Genomic DNA, 18149 nt, shown 5'->3' with positions numbered 1-18149 from the left:
ACAATTTTCATATAATTGATCATCCCTAGTCAGTAATTAACCAATAGTTTTGAGTTTTATAGCTCTGTCCCATTTCACGCTACTATACAGAAAAACTGGGAGGAAAATGGTGCAGACAAGTAGTACTCTATTCCTACAAATAATTAAAATGGACACTAGTGGAAGAAAGGAAGCTACAGTAAGATATATTTCAAAGTTGTTTTTCATACAGATTGTGAATTGCACTTTAAAAACTGTCTTTTTATATGATTCAGAAACTGTTTTAATGACTTTATGTCTGGCAAACCTCTCTGTCAAAACATGTGGATTATGCTGTTTTTCTAAGACAGAGGTGTTAATTAACTTCCTTGTAAAACTTAAACAGAGGACAATCATAAAAAAAACAAAATAGATTCTCAAAATGACGTGGGTCTGACTCTGCACAAATACCATCTGTGAAGCCACAGTGAGGGCTGAAAGGATACATTATGTAGAATGCTTTTGGAAAGGAGATAAGAACATATTTGCTTTTGCAGGTTTCCTTTTTTTTTTTTTTTTTACAATACGTTGGACTAAGTTGCAATAAAAAGATGTGTCAAGCTCTCAGTGAATGTCAAGAAAATGATACACTAAAAATAAGCCATCACAAGAAGTCTTTGTATTGCATGAAAAAGGAAACTGGACAGGCTAGTACAGTAATTGTGAACAATGTTGTCTGCAAATCTCAAAGGATTTGTTTGGACATCTGGTCTGTAGTAGAGCTCTTCCAGTAGCAATGTAAGATCTGTATGTGCAGGAAGTACCATTGCTTCCAAGAGACTAAGAGGTCAACACGTCTGTAGTTTATTAGGGAATCCAATCACTTCACGTAATTCTGCACTCCGGCAGTCTTATCTCATTTGTCTTTTGGAGAATCCATATGCAAATCAAGAAGCAACAGTTTAAACTCCTTATGAAATAACTAATTGGTTTACAATTGGTAAAGAAGTGCAACAAGGTAGACTATTGTCTCCTTATTTATTTAACTTGCATGCAGAATATGTAATGCCGAAAGCGGGGTGGGAGGAGTCACATTCGGGAATAACTGGCAGGAATATTAACAATCTGAGATATGATATCACTCTGATGGCTAAAACTTAGGAAGTTTGAAAAGCCTAGCCATAATGTCACGTAAAAAAGTGACAAAAGCCTATCTGCTTAAAGTAAACCTGAAGCAAGATTTTTTTTTTATACATACCCGGGGCCGCCTCCAGCCTCTCTCAGGCTAATCGGTCCCTTGCCATCTTTCCAATCTTTTGCAAGTCGAGGCATACTGCGCATGTGCAGCCCCGGCCACCTAGCGGAGGATCCAGGCCGGTGTGGGAAGATGGCAAGGGACCAATCAGCTCGAAGGGGGCTTGAGGAAGCCCCATGTACGTATAAAACTTTTTTTCTCGTCTCCGTTACCCTTTAACATAAAAAAACTAAAGTCATCGTATCTGTTGTAATGAACCATCTGAAAATTTGGCAGCAATAGAAATTGTACAGATTTCATCTTCCTGGGATTGAAGAGATCTGCAGATGGTGACTATTGCCTCGAGATTATGAGACACTTGTTGCTTGAAAGGATAAGCTACGGCGGATTTGGATAAGATGCTAAAGCATAGAAATGTAACTTTACAGACAATGATCAGGATAGTTAAAGCTATGGTCTTCCCAGCAACATATGGCTGTGAAAGTTGGATTAATCTTTGATGTCATGCTAAGATGCTGAGGACATCTAGCCCACTCATCTTTATTAAAACAATAAAAGCTGTAAAGCCTTCAAAATAGAACATACTGAATGATGTTGGCATTAAGAAAACATGAGAATAGGTTGCTGGACCTTCAGGAACATATGCCAACCAAACTGTATCAAGGGCAGGGCCAGATTTAATCCAAGGCCACATAGGCCATGGCCTAGGGCACCACAGGATCAGGAGCGGGTGGGCAGCAGACTATACTAGTGGGAAGGGACATCAGGCTATCTATATGGAAGGTGGGGGGGGGGGATCATTGGCTTCTTATACTAGAGGGAAAGGTGGAGGGTTTATCAGGATACCTATACTCGAGGAAAGGTGGAGGGGAGTTCATCTGGCTATCTATACTGAAGGCGGGGGTGGCTGCTGGCGGTGGCCTTAGGCAGTGAAGAGTACAAATCCGGCCCTGATCAAGGGGTTGTACAGTGGTAGAGGCATGACACCAAGATCCTTGGCTTCACAAGAACAACAGAGGTCACTGCCAACACTGGCAATACACTTGCATATTATATAAGCATGAATAAAATGTTTATATGAACAGAGCACACAGATATCCGGATACTGCATGATAAATTACCCATGAGAAATCTCACCATTTTACAGCGTGATAGATATGAATACCATTATGATTTACATGTTAAGTTATCAATGTAAGCTTTATAAAGTACTATTCAGAAACTAGCAAGGTTTCTCCAGAAATACAATACATTTAAATGCATTATTCGATATTTCCTCTCCTGCTGAATACTAAGTAGCATGGAAGCGTAAATCCGATGGCACATGAAGATCAGGTATGACAAGAGAACGATTATTACATGTAGTTTAACTGCACTCGAGTTTTTGGAGTATCTGAATTCACACTTTATACACTGGGCAACGTTTGTCTCAAGAAGGTGATGGATGGTAAGTATGGAATACAGATATTCAACAAAGGTATTTCACTTGAATAGTTTAAATTTTATAGAGGATGAATGTGAGTGGTTTTTATATGTGGGGGAAGGGGGGGGGGGTTAAATATGAATTTTAAAGTGGACCTGCACTCTTGTACAGGACAGGAGGAAAACAGAGAGAAATGCATCCCGTTCTAAATTTACAGAGCTTAAAAAGTTTAGCCTGTCTAATTCCTCCTCATCTGTGACTAATCACGGGTGTAATTGAATCTCTCAGCTGTGTCAGCTGGCTGCCTCAGCAGAGTAGCCAATTTGTGAACAGGATGTTAACAATATATCTGCTTCCATTCAAGCAGGGAGTAGACACTGCAGATGTATTGCAGGATTTGTTTCAGCTGTAACAAATGTTTTTCTGAAAGTTTTTAATGCGGATGCTGATCTTCTAGAGCAGAGAGGAAGTTCTGAGTCTAGGTACGCTTCAAACATGAGCATGCTATACTCTTAGACATAATACAGTGTAGTAGTTACCATATGTAGGTGTGCTATCTCTTCTACCTTGCATGCTGGCCCTTCCCTTATCATATTCATAGCAATATAACACCGCATCTTCCTCCACCACATTGAATCGCTTCCTGTACTCCTGGTCCAGAAAGGAGTTTGGAGACTCGGATCCTTTAGATACCGGCTTTCCAACAGTGTGTCGTGTGACATCCTCACATGGCAAGTTTCCTTTTTCATCCCTAGCAAGCAATACAGGATACATAAGCATTCACATAAATACACTGATTATTAACCATTTACCAACCACCCAACATTAAGAGACTTTTTGAGTTTTAACCTGATTTGAAAGCATGGTATTTTATAGCACTGTGGTCCAGGTCACAGTGAATTATTTTGCAATAGGCATTGAAACCACGTCATTCCATTGACAAGAAACAGTATTAGCCCTGGCGCAGGATCTTATTCTTAACATCTCTGTGGGTTGTATTGCATTTTAATGCAACACACAGAAATTGTCATTGAAGTGCAGTGGGACATCCATTAATTATGATGAAAGTCAATTGCAACTGGTGTCCACAATAATGCATACAGCACTGCTTTAGGGCTCATTTCCACTATCGCGAATTCGCATGCGTTTTTCGCATGCAAATTCGCATAGCAATACAAGTGAATGGGACTGTTTCCACTTGTCAGGATTCCTGTGCGTTTTTCTGTGCAGAAAAAATTCGGATGGCAGAGCCATCAGAATTCGCATACCGCATACCGCTATGTGAATCGCATACAATGCATTTAATAGGAAATTCGCATGCGGTTTGGGTATGCGAATTTCCATGCGAATTTTCATGCGAATTCGCATAGAAACAATGGAAAAAGCACACCAGCACTGCCATGGTTAAATTCGCATACATCGTCAGCCATGCGAATTCGCATGAAAATTCGCATACACCCGCATGCGAAATTCGCATCCGCATGCGAATTTTTACCGCGGCGATTCGCACTGCACAAGTGGAAATGCAACCTTAGTGTTGTGCACTGCACTGCAACAGACAAATAAGAATGGCCCATTTAAAACAATGGGTCTATTTGGATTATGCATACAAGACAAGACAAATAACATTTATATTGCGCTTTTCTCCTTGCGGACTCAAAGCGCCAGAGCAGAGCAGCAGCCACTAGGGCACGCTCTATTGGCAGTAGCAGTGTAAGGGAGACATAGTGTATGTTGCATTAAAAGTTATGCTATGCTTTGCATTGGGTGCATTGTAAACTGGCCCGTAGCACTATGCTCAAAATAAAGAGAAAAATCGATGGGCTGCCAGTGCTACTCGTCAGTTTGCCACAATGAACCTCTAATACATCCCAGGTCTGACCCAGAAAATGTATGTAGAACACACGTTCTAATTTATCATGGTCTTCAGTATAATTGCCAGCAGCAGCCTTGCACGTCCATGTGCAAAAGAGTATTGTCAAGGCCTTGTTCACATTGCGTTCCGTCTGTGTGGTTTTTATTTGAGGAGTCTTTTTTTTTCGATTCCCGGCGCTTGGGTGGGCGATTCATTTTTGTGCTTCGCGGTTTTCTAAGCTTTTTTTCACTCCCTGACGCAAGTCAGGAAGTGAACTTTTTGACCCGGAAAAGAATAAATACAATGTATTTATTCTTAATGACGGGGGCACAATCGCCTTAATGCGCGTTTTGTACGCGTTCGACGATTTTCCTATACCTTCCATTGAGGCGGAATTGCCCCACGAAAATGGAACACACCACTTTCCTAGCCGCACATGACCCGCGCCGATATCAACCTTCTCATAGACATTTTATTGGCCACGCGGTCGGGGTTTGAAGAACCGCAGGCGTGCGAAAAAAAAAGCCGAAACCGCCTGCAGCGTGAACGAGCCCTTAAAGAACAACATTTTAAAAAGTTCAAAGGGGTTCAGCAATAGTAGCCTACATTTATTCTTTAAAGGGGAACTGAAGTAAGAGGTATACGAAGGCTGCCATATTTATTTCCTTTTAATCAATACCAGTTGCCTGGCAGCCCTGCTGGTCCATTTCTCTGCAGTAGTATCTGAATAACACCAGAAACAAGCATGCAGCTAGTCTTGTCAGATCTGACTTTAAAGTCTGAAACACCTGATCTGCTGCATGCTTGTTCAGGGGCTATGGCTAATAGTAATAGAGGCAGAGGATCAGCAGGGCTGCCAGGCAACTGGTATTGCTTAAAATGAAATAAACATGGCAGCCTCCATATAACTCTCTCTTCCTTTAAGGAATTCTGTATTGTTTTAAAAAAATATGCCCATGCCTGGTGACTTTTTGGCTTCCACAGTTTAGGTTACGTTGAAAATAAAGCTTGACTTGATCTACACATTCATTTCGCATAAGAATTGATTTTAACATTTTTAACACTTTATTACAAAAATGTGTAATAGCATATGTCTAAAGCCATTTTGCAACTGAACAACATTAAGGCCTCTTTCATACCAAGACGTTGCGTTTTAGGGGACGTTAAGGTCGCATAACGTGCCCCTAACGCAACGCATGGTGGTGTTGAAGTTGGACGTCAGATTGAGCCACGTTATGTGGCTCTTGGTGCGCCGTTTACGTTCTATCCTGGGAAGTCCGGATCTTTTCAACGATTTGGATGATTCGAATCGGATCATTGAAAAGATCCGGATCTTTGAACCGAATCTTCCAATCATTTTACTAGGGAAGCAGGAAGCAGGGGTGCAGCAGAGTGAGAGGTGCAGGAGAATGAGGGCACATTGAGGGTGCTAATGGGGAAGGGGGAGATGCAGCAGGAAGATTGTGCTTGTGCACAGAAGCTGCAGTTCCTGTTTCTTCCAGACATCCACTGTGAACCGAATCGTTCATTGTGATGTTCCGGATGATTCGACTCACAAAAAAGATCCGGATCAAAGATCCAAATCATTCATGATCTGGACAACACTACAGTGCAGTGAATATTAATTAGCCATGTGGCTAGGAACAATAGCGGACTCTCCCCTTACTGAGCATGTGCAAACAGTCTAACGCCGCTAAAAACAGGTATAACGCACAGCATGCTGCACTTTCATTGAACGTCCAGCGTTAGACTGTAACGCAATGTGGGCACTGTGGACAGCCGATTGATTTTTCATTACTGTGAGTTGGGCTGCGTTACTGGCTGCTCTAACGTGCGCCTGTAACATCCCACTGTGAAAGCAGCCTAAATGTAATCTTTCAATGTTATCTTGCAGCTGCTGTAACTTTTGTAACAAACTTTCTTGAAACCATGGCAACAAACAGTATACGGCTTGTAAAATTCAATTTGTATTAAACTTAAATAGAATATAATAAAATTGCCACCATAAACATAGATCAGTGCCGCACAAGTATTACTGCAATATAACTTTAGTCAAAATTATCTTTCCATCTCAATCTTGCTTGCTATTGGTGAATTCTATTTTGCATATTATAAATGACATCAGCAAATAAAGTTAATTTAAAGAGGCATTGTAACAATCGAGTGCAATGTAATACACCATCCAACCATTACATTATTTTTTCTGGTTTCAACTTAAAGTGTACCCGAGATGACATGTGACATGATGAGATAGACATGTGTATGTACAGTGGCAAGCATAGAGACACTTAAGGCACATACACATTCCAGATTCCTGCAAACCACGGGTCGTCAGACCCACCGGCGGGGCAGCCGTTCTGCCGACAGTTTGCCAGTGTGCCTTATCAGCCTGATGACAGACTGTACACACAGGCAAACTGTCGGCAGAACGGCTGCCCCACAGGCGGGTCTGACGACCCATTGTTTGCAGGAATCCGGCGTGTGTACGCGCCTTTACACAGTTCTTCTCCGTCAGGACTCAGTCAGCTCACTGATAATTTACAGCTATAAAAACACTTTCCTTAACAGATACCTGGGATTTTTACTGTGAGAGGAAAAGATAAAAAGGTCAATAGTTCATGTATTTTCACTCTGGGACTCTTGAGACACTGCAATTGAGCAGACACTATGAAACATTAAATCTGCTTTGTGAATGTTTATACATAAAATAAAACCTTGAGCTATCTAAAAGTGTCATTTTTAGGAGTGGAAGGACAGATCCAATTGTTTATCTCATTAGTTTATTTTCATCTCTGGTTCACATTAAGAAGCACACACGTGCACGCACGCACGCACGCACGCACGCGCGCGCACGCACGCACGCACGCACGCACGCACGCACGCACGCACGCACGCACGCACGCACACACACACACACACACACACACACACACACACACACACACACACACACACACACACACACACACACACACACACACACACACACACACACACACACACACACACACACACACACACACACACACACACACACACACACACACACACACACTCCCCCGTGCACCTTGGAAGCTTAGGCATTTCTGCTCACTTCCGAATCAAACATTCCACAGTGATGCACCTTCCCAGCAGTGTAGAGGTCACTGCCTGATCGATTTTAATATATAAATTGCGGGACATTTAACGGGCACTGACAATCATTTATAAAGAAATAGTGCAAAAAATTATTGTATTCATCAAGTTATATTAAATAGAGTTCCACTTTCAATTATAAAAAGTAGAATTACATTCCTTTGGCAAACAAAACTATTCTTTACATTTCACAATATATATTTTTTTAAACAAAATGCATCTATACACTATATTTATCTGCTAAAACATACACAGCTCAAGTCACATATTAAATGTCTTATAATTTTTCCATTAATAACCAGAAAAATATTTGTCCGCAACAGAAAAGCTAATCCAAAGTGTAGATTAAGGGTTCAGCGCGCAGGACGGGATACTTGGGGTTCATCGGTATATTAGATTATTTACAGTGAATAAAGATATGAATCCTTGATTGACACAAACCACATGATTATATTTTTAGATTCTGCATTAATGTAGGAATATAGTATATACATCTCTATTTTGTGGTCACATCTTCCTAAATATTTGCTTATTTTTTGCAATATGAAAACATATACTAACACTTACGGATTAGAAGTCCAATGTCATATTGATAACAATGCTAATGCAATGTAATGTATGTTCAAAAAGTACTATAAGGGGGGATGTTTAACGGGCAAGTTCACTTTTGTAGAGGAAAAAATGCAATCATTTCAGTATTATTTTACACATGCAAAAAAAGTGCAAAAAACAGGACGTTTTAAAATGTGTATTTTGCATTAACTAGTTAATATCCATTATTCCAGCTTATTTACCTTTTTGAAAAATATAGCTCCATTGTGTTGTTCCTAACAGAAACTTAGAGTTGCTCATCAACAAATTATTGCAGGAGTTTAAAATTATACTAATAGGATACCTGGACTGAGGGGGCTATGGAGGCTGTCAGATTGATTTCCTCTTAAAGGACACCTGAAGTGAGAGGGATATGGAAGCTGCTATACTTATTTCCTTTGAAACATTGCACACTGCCTGGCTGTCCTGCTGATATTCTGTCTCTAATACTTTTAGCCACAGCCTCTGAACAAGCATGCAGATCAGGTGCCCTGACTGAAGTCTGACTTGTATTAGCTGCATGCTTCTTTAAGGTGTGTGATTCAGACACGACTGATGGATCAATACACACAAACTGATATTTACTAGAAAACACAGGTGGATTCCCAAGGAAGAGAATATACTTATAAAATATAACTTTTAATAATCTGTATTAAAATCATACTGAGATAATTTTTATTATCCAAAGTTGGTATCATAAAATCAAGTTTATATTTAATTTTAATTTTTCTTTTTCTTATATGAGGTTGGTGTCATCTGATATGTTTTAGATCAATATATAATTTTACAATTGATCACACCTATACCCCAAAAAGGATTGCTTATGTGCTATTAGAGAACCCCCCACCACACATCCAACATGTTTCAACCCCCTAAATGGGGCCGTCGTCAGGGATAAAGAGAGTAATAAGTGCTAAGGTGCTAAGTGCATAGAAATTCACAATGCAATCATAGTAAAGAAAATAAAAAATGAGAGCTGTGCTCTCAAGCTCAGTCAAGCATCCTGACTGAGCTTGAGAGCACAGCTCTCATTTTTTATTTTCTTTACTATGATTGCATTGTGAATTTCTATGCACTTAGCACCTTAGCACTTATTACTCTCTTTATCCCTGACGACGGCCCCATTTAGGGGGTTGAAACATGTTGGATGTGTGGTGGGGGGTTCTCTAATAGCACATAAGCAATCCTTTTTGGGGTATAGGTGTGATCAATTGTAAAATTATATATTGATCTAAAACATATCAGATGACACCAACCTCATATAAGAAAAAGAAAAATTAAATATAAACTTGATTTTATGATACCAACTTTGGATAATAAAAATTATCTCAGTATGATTTTAATACAGATTATTAAAAGTTATATTTTATAAGTATATACGACTGATGGATGAAAGATCAGCAGACCAGCCAGGCAACTGGTATTGTAAGACAGCAGCCTCCATATACCTCACCTTGATGTCCTTTAAAAAAAATATTGGTTGCCTGTGAGTCCTGCTGATCCACCGCCTCTAAGATTTTTAGTCATAGATCGTCTTAACAACCATGAATATTAGAGGTTTCAGATTGAAGTTTGACTGGATTATCTGCATGCTTGTTTCAGGTGTGTTATTCGGACACCACTGCAGTTAAATAGGTCAGCAAGACTGCCAGGCTATTTGTATCTCCACACAGAGTGTGGTCATCATGGTTTCAAAGAATTGGAATTTGAGTTCTCTTAATTGTGAGAATTTTTGGCTTACTGTAAATTAAGAGAAAGTTCATTTTTTACAGTATTAAATTTCAAAAGAAACTTTTCAGCATCAATCTAGGTTTATGGCACTTTCATTACAAAAGAGGAATGTCTCTAAGTGCTCTTATGCCTTACTGACCCATGACCCAATATAAAAATGTAAACAAAAAGAGATAGAGAAAATAGACATACTCACCTCACCTGAATAGTCCCCATGATATCCATATTTAGGCCTGGTGTCTGGATTCCCTGCTGTCTGAAAAACAAACAAGATGAATATTTGGCCAGGAGAGGGCGCAATATATAAAGAAAAATGAATATCTCCATTACTGTAAAAAGGACCCTTACTGGACCCATATTATGCGCTCTCTGCTGGCTATAAAATTCATGTGTTTGGCACTTTAAGACAGTAGGGCCCATATGCAATAAACTTTTAACCTGAGTTTTCTCCTAGGAGATAATTTTACATCTTCTAATAAATCAACCTTCTGGCAAACTTCAATTGTAACAATATCAAAATGAGGTAAAAAAAAAAAAAAAAAAAAAAGTACTATCAAAATTATTTTGAGTATTTTATTGCTTGCTGGGGGCTTAAAGATATCGCCAAGGAAAAAACTAAGGAGAAAAAAATTGCATATGGGCCCAGGAGTCAGCCTTAGAAGGCCCTAGTATGGAGATCTTGGGTGTCTTCAGGGGAATATGTGTTTAATCTTAGTTTTTCATCACAGGGATATAAGAAAATTAAATAAGCGTATTAGGCTATTTGTTACTGCAATATTACCCTTAGATTTTTCCCACCAACCATTTTTTAAGCAATCTCTTACATGAACATATGAAGTTAGTGGTTTCTCATCAATGTGATTTAGATATCAATAAAAATGAACTATTGGTGGGCACGGCCGGATTCGTAGCAAGGCCACATAGGCCATGGCCAAGGGCACCAGGAAGCAAGGTGTGGGCAGCGGGCTGGCACACTAATGCAGTTAAACTGCCAAACATGTAAACTGCAGCAGTCACAAACCCAGTCTGTGGCTGCCTCGCTTCCTAAGAGGCGAGCAGTGGAGCACTGGTCTTATGTTCCCCCCATTCAGTGGTGTGCTTCTCCAAGGGCGGAGTTGGTGACAGTGGGCCTTGGGCGGTAAAATGTCCAAATCCAGCCCTGTTGGTGGGACTTGAGAACCATTGTGTAACAATAACTCTACCGCAGTTAGAATGGTTGAAGGGCAATGTGGTAAACATTTTATCTGTAGAACTGAGCAAGAGCATGACATTTTGTGATGTTCTTAAAATTTTGTGATGGTAAAAATATTTTCATGCTATGCAACACACACAGACAGATTATCTTTTGTTTAACTTTAGTTCAAATATGAATAAGAAGGGATGGCAATGCTTAGGAGAACTCCTGGAGAAACATGTGATTAGTTTGATCATCGGATAGATACGCAAGGCTCTGATTTGCTGGTCACAATCATGCATTAAGCCAGGAAGTCATCACAGTAAATCAGGACCTTTCAAGTCTATCAGCTGATAAACTTGATCATATGCTTTTCCATGAGTTATCCTAAGCATTGCCATCCCTATTAATTAGTACTTATTACATACAGTATTTATTTAGTTCCAACATAGCATGAAGTCCTTCACAAGGTACAAAGTTGACTGCTCCTGTTTCTGCAGGCACTGTAAAGCAACTCAACACCTAACTGTATGTATGGAAATATTAAAAATGAACCTCCCCATAAGGGAGTCTTATAATAGAGTGGGTCGTGGGGGGTGCGACTAACAGTACTTACCTTAGTGGGGCTGTTCACTAGCACTCGTCCATATAGGATACACCATCCTTTGCAGGAATCAATTTACTGAAGGACTACATCTCCAAACATGCATAGTGATGGTCGGGGACACACAACACCACCACGGGAACTTAAATCTGTGAAATCTGCAGGTATCCCTGGAGAAGATGGAGGGTCCCGTATGGACAGGGGGCTGAGGTGCAGCCCACCGATAAAGATGTAGCGAACGGTTCGCCGGCGAACGGTTCCAGGCGAACTTTGGGGGTTCGCATTCGCCTGCACCAGGCGAACTTTTTCGAAAGTTCGATTCGCCCCATAATGCACTATGAGGGTCAACTTTGACCCTCTGCATCACAGTCAGCAGGCACATTGTAGCCACTCAGGCTACACTAAGCCCTGGAGCCCCACCCCCCCTTATATAAGGCAGGCTCCGGCGGCCATTAGCCTCACTCTTGTGCCTGCTAGAGACAGAGTAGGGACAGCTGCTGCAGACTTGTTCTTCTAGGGACAGATTAGTTAGGCTCTTGGCTGCTTATCTTGCTCCTGGCTGATTGTTATTGCTTTTATAGCACCCCTCAATAGCTCTTTTCAGAGCTCATCCTGAATTTTTTTTTTTCTGTGTGTCAAAATGACACTTTTGTTGCATGCACAGCCTTGCTAATTGATAGTGTGTGTGCCACTGCCAGCAGCCCAGCACATTCAGTGACTACCTGTGTGTGTGACAGGGAGCTGCACATTGTACTACCCAGTACTGCATATACAGCAGTACCTGTTGTGTTTACTTAACCCACCTCATCACTGCATATACCTAGCTTTGTGTTGAGTGAACTCACCTCACTGCATCTAAGTACCTTTACTGTTCAGTGAACCCAGCTCACTGCATCCTACTACCTGTTGTGTTGAGTGAACTCACCTCACTGCATCTAAGTACCTTTACTGTTCAGTGAACCCAGCTCACTGCATCCTACTACCTGTTGTGTTGAGTGAACCCAGCTCACTGCATCTAAGTACCATTACTGTTCAGTAAGCCCAGCTCACTGCATCCTACTACCTGTTGTGTTGAGTGAACCCACTTCACTGCATCTAAGTACCTTTACTGTTCAGTGAGCCCAGCTCACTGCATCCTACTACCTGTTGTGTTGAGTGAACTCACCTCACTGCATCTAAGTACCTTTACTGTTCAGTGAACCCAGCTCACTGCATCCTACTACCTGTTGTGTTGAGTGAACCCAGCTCACTGCATCTAAGTACCTTTACTGTTCAGTAAGCCCAGCTCACTGCATCCTACTACCTGTTGTGTTGAGTGAACCCACTTCACTGCATTTACTGTTCAGTGAGCCCAGCTCACTGCATCCTACTAACTGTTGTGTTGAGTGAACTCACCTCACTGCATCTAAGTACCTTTACTGTTCAGTGAACCCAGCTCACTTCATCCTACTACCTGTTGTGTTGCGTGAACTCACCTCACTGCATCTAAGTACCTTTACTGTTCAGTGAACCCAGCTCACTACATCCTACTACCTGTTGTGTTCAGTGAACCCAGCGCACTGCATCTAAGTGCCTTTACTGTTCAGTGAACCCAGCTCACTGCATCCTACTACCTGTTGTGTTGAGTGAACCCACCTCACTGCATCTAAGTACCTTTACTGTTCAGTGAACCCAGCTCACTGCATCCTACTACCTGTTGTGTTGAGTGAACCCAGCTCACTGCATCTAAGTACCTTTACTGTTCAGTGAACCCAGCTCACTGCATCTAACTACCTGTTGTGTTGAGTGAACCCACCTCACTGCAGATACCTAGCATCCACCCGAGATGGACAAAATGGACAAACCAGGTAGAGGAAGAGGTAGAGGCAGACCCAGAGGAAGGCCACCAGGCATCGGCAGGTCTGTGCGAGGTGGTGTTGCTGTGATTTCATGCGGACCTGTCCCAAAATACAGTGCTCAGAAGAAGGCACGTGCCATCACTTCCCAAAATTGTGAGGACGTGGTTGAGTATTTAACACAGAACACCTCATCTCCCGCAGCCAGTGCCACCAGCGCTAGTACAAGCACCACATCCGCTGCATTTGACACTTTGCAGGAGTTATTTGGTGGTGGTGGTGAAATCACTGATTCACAGCCACTACTGAAACAACGAGAAGAAGGCGCAGGTACACCACCTCATACGTCTACGTTAGGTGGCGATAGTATGGACGTATCATGTGAGGAGGGGGTTGATGAACCACTTGAAGTTGGTGCAGTTGAGGAGGTGTCTGAGGAAAGTGAAGCTGGCCAGGAGGATTATGATGACGATTATACGGATACAACATATGTTCCCGGTAGAGGAGATGACCAGGGGGGACAGTTCAGAGGGGGAGTCTATGGTGAAATATTGTAAAATTGAAAATATGTGCAAACTTATACAAATAAGAAGTACGTTTTTCCAGAGGAAAATGAGCCATAAATTACTTTTCTCCTATGTTGCTATTACTTACAGTAGGTAGTAGAAAACTGACAGCAGCAACAGGTTTTGGACTCGTCCATCTCTTCACAGGGGATTCTCAGGGATTTATTTATTTTCAAAAGCACTTAGTGAATTGCAGTTGCTCTGTTCAACTGCCAAAAACTGTGTCGTGAGCATGGAAGCTGGCCAGCATCATTGTTTAAATCCTTTTTTAAGGGATATCTTTATAAAGAATAAAAGCCTTGCCGAGAATCCCCTGTGAAGAGATGGACTAGTCCAAAACTTGATGCTTCTGTCAGATTTCTACTACTTTAAGTGACAGCAACATAGGAGAAAAGTAATTTATGGCTCATTTTACTCTGGAAAAAAATGTACTTCTTGTTTGTTTGTTTATATTTGTTTATAGTTTCAATTTTACAATGTTTCACCATAGTGCCCCTTTAAAGACAGGTTTGTTTGCCTGGCATGTTAAGTTTAAGATAACTGCTTCTAGTAGATTTATTGGTAATAAGTGCTGCTTACTGTGCCGAGATAAGAAATACATGGAAGGCAACTTTTCCCTGCTGTGTTACAGCACGATCTGCTTTCTGTTTGGTTTTGACCAGATCAGATTAACAAGTCATTTCACTGACCTTGCTCCTAAATGAGCTCTATGGAGACTATTGTTTACACCTTACAAACTGAGGTCTCCTCTTTTAATCTTTTAGTACCACTTCAGTGTAAGCTGTTAGGGATGTGATGGAGTCCTATTTTCTGACTTTCTACTGTAAGTCTATAAATAGATTTTTTTTCTTAACAGATTCAATGACTGACTCACTAAGCCTAACTGAAAATTGAACAACTGGAATGAATATGGACCTATGACGACTCATAGCATGTTTAGCTTAGGCTATGATGTCATGCAGCTTTTACTCAAAAGCACTCTGGGAGATCATGTAATTTTCTTGCTCACTTCACAGAGGAGGAATAATAACATTCTACAGTTAGTAATATTGCCAGCTGGCATGACTGATACATTTAAAGGATAACTGTACTGTAGTGAGAAGAATATGGAGGCTGCCATATTTATTTCATTTTAAACAATACCAGTTGCCTGACAGCCCAGCAGTAGCAGTGTCTGAATAACACCAGAAACAAGCATGCAGCTAATCAGGTCAGATCTGACAAGGTCTAGAAACACCTGATCTTTATATGCTTTTTTAGGGTCTGAGGCTAAAACTATTAAGCAACTTGTATTGCTTAAAAGGAAATAAATGTATGGCAGCCTCCAAATCCCTCATTTCAGTTCTTCGAAAAACGAAATCAACATGAGGTAAGGTTTTACAAATGGGCAAGCATTAACTACATTTATAAATTAATATTGTACAAAAAAAATATTTAAAAAATCATAAATGTCAGACTGCAGCCTCTGGTCTCTAAGGACCAAAGGCTTTTTTTTTTCTTTTTTCACTTCCTTATCAATGTAATTGGCTCACAGTGATCAGCCAATCAGGAGCCAATGAAAACGTCTCCTGAACCGGTACTATTCTGTGCCAGTAGGGGTGGCGTTAAAGCTATGCTGTATCATGCTTAGGCAACCACAAGTGAGGCGAAGTTGTAAGTACAGCCGGTCCTGGACCGGTTAAATCATATTCAATAAATTTCCTCTTCAAGCCCACTTTTAAACTACCGGACTGCTCAAAAAACCATTGCCTTTCTGCCAATGATTTATGATTAGTTACATTTTTCTTTGTCACTACAAATATATGTTATAGTGATATAATATTACTGGTGTGCTTTGAGCGGGTTTGTAATTTGTTCCCTTACAGCGCTTTTGTTCTGACTTGCCTATGAATGATTTCATAAATATTTTTACACTTTGTATGTAGATTTCAATGAAATCAGTATTTTAACTCATTTTGCATTAACATCTTTTCTGCTACCATTTCTCTAATATTCCTTCTTTGTCATTTTTAATATTTTAGAACCAATATCTGAAATGATTATATTTTTAGTTTGCAGACTTTGGTTGCATACCTGGGTATGTAGGGCTCTGCCGGAGGTGGTGGAATGAAGAGGTCTTGAAGAGCTGAACTATCTCTTTTTGTGGGTGTGCTGATTGTACTTGATGGCGTTGCAGCACCGCTGGTGGGACTTCTTGGGACCAGTGGCTGAAATTGAAAGAAAAAAAAATTATATAGCCAACCTCATAAAACAATACAAATATTTTGTTCTTAATAAAAAAAAAAGCAAGACTGGCTCTTTAAAACAAAATGTTTTACAGTTTCAGCGCTTCTAAGAAAGGAAGAAAAGCGATGTTTTGAAAAAGGATATAAGATAGCGCTATAAAGTAATTTTTACATCCAATATCCATGACATTATTTTACTTTTAAGTCAGCAGCCATCTATGCTTTTCCAGACAAGGCAGACAATTTAAACATGGCAGGCAGGACAGCATACATTGTTTTGTGAACAGCACACCCAAATTTCCCTTTGCAGATTCTGAGCAGTTCACCTGTCAAACCTAGTCACCATTTTCTATCCAGGTGCTAAAAGTACTTGTTCTTAAGGGTAACTTCAAAAATGATCAATCAAGAAAAATTTCTGAGTACAAATTTATGAAAATGTTCAAGACATTAACAGAAGGTTTAAATTGTGGAACAGGATTCATGACACCTAATGTAACATGATTGATTTGGCTTCATGATCTTCAGAAACCTGCTGGATTTCATGTATGGTTGCACTAACTCACTGGCTCCAGCCTGCTGATCACCTGACACCTAACGGATAAACAGTAACCAGCACAACTGTCATCTTCGTGTTTACCATTTATTTGCATCAGTGTTTTACTTCAGCTAACATCTGGAAATATGCCTGAAGAAGGGGATTAGATCCCAGAAAGCTTGCATCATTTAACTATTAGCCATTAAAAAGTATTTTTTACAAAACATTGGTTTTTTTCTACCTATCCAGGTGCTCAATTAGTTCAGCTACCTCAGAGTTTTTTCAGCAGAAATCTAGATTTCATAGAAGTAGTATAGGTGGATCGATTTAGATCACACCATTACACTGTGGACAACTGTGTATCATCCAGAACCAATAGAGTATGGCACAGTGACAGCTGTTAAATTACAGAATTAGTAATACAAAGTTGCATAAAGCAGCTTCTAAAAGCATAACCAAGTCTTTTTACCACACGTTTTCAGTGACTACATAGCCCAATTCAGCTATTTGACCCTTTTTAGAGCTTCCACTGACATCAAGTTTACCTCACAGTAGAGAGCTTACTGTCAAGTGTTTAATTCACGGTTTTGAACTTCATAATAGTGTTCCAAAAAAAAAAAAAATTTTGAAATTTAGGAGGACCTATTCTAATACAGAAATGCCATGTGGCTTAGTGCAAGCAACAAAATGATTTATAAAAATAGGTTCAAAGAAAGCTGGCGCAAGTGTGGAGTAGATAGCCAGAGCAACCAGTAACAATAGATTTCATCTATTGAATGAAGGATTATGTTTGGTTGCTTTTGATTAACTGCTCCACATTTTCTCCTGTTAGACAAATCAGCTGAACGGCTTATACGGGCCCATTCAGGCTGCAGCATCCGGTGAGTGGGGACACAAAGGGGGGCATTGATCCCTAGCAGTGACCGCCTCATTACTTGTTATTGTGCTTGTGCTTAGCATTTTGGCACCTATCCAGCATCTGCATTTATTATGAACTTTTGCATATTTTTATAAGCAGGTTTTGTATTGTATGTAGCACTTGTTAACCCATAACATTACTGAACTTTGGCTTTACACATAGAGTAGCGCTCTACAACTCGGGTTGTGATCCCGGAAGTGGACTTTATTGTGCTAATATTGACTTTATTGACTTTTTTGCTTTTTTGGTTGAGCGCTAGTCTAATGTATTATGTAAGTAACTTGGGTTGGCAACCAAAAATGTGACTTCATGTACATCAAAAAAACATACATTTAGCATCACA

At 40.3% G+C, this 18149-nt stretch overlaps 1 protein-coding gene across 7 annotated transcripts in view; it reads right to left on the bottom strand.

The window, feature by feature from the left end:
* CNKSR2 (connector enhancer of kinase suppressor of Ras 2) overlaps positions 1–18149 on the bottom strand; it is a 496515-nt gene that overhangs the window by 232541 nt on the left and 245825 nt on the right. For 5 of the 7 annotated variants that reach the window (XM_068270009.1, XM_068270010.1, XM_068270011.1 and 2 more), the window contains 3 exons: positions 16201–16334; positions 10145–10204; positions 3176–3387 (listed from right to left, as the gene is read on the bottom strand). In XM_068270009.1, coding sequence (XP_068126110.1) covers positions 3176–3387; positions 10145–10204; positions 16201–16334 — 406 coding nt within the window. The remainder of the gene's footprint in view (positions 1–3175; positions 3388–10144; positions 10205–16200; positions 16335–18149) is intronic. The other 2 variants (XM_068270012.1, XM_068270014.1) reach the window with 1 other exon arrangement.

Source organism: Hyperolius riggenbachi, chromosome 2 (genome assembly GCF_040937935.1).
Source record: "Hyperolius riggenbachi isolate aHypRig1 chromosome 2, aHypRig1.pri, whole genome shotgun sequence".
Taxonomy (NCBI): Eukaryota; Metazoa; Chordata; class Amphibia; order Anura; family Hyperoliidae; genus Hyperolius; species Hyperolius riggenbachi.
Note: the sequence above shows the minus strand (reverse complement) of the source record. Positions and strands in the feature narration are given on the sequence as shown.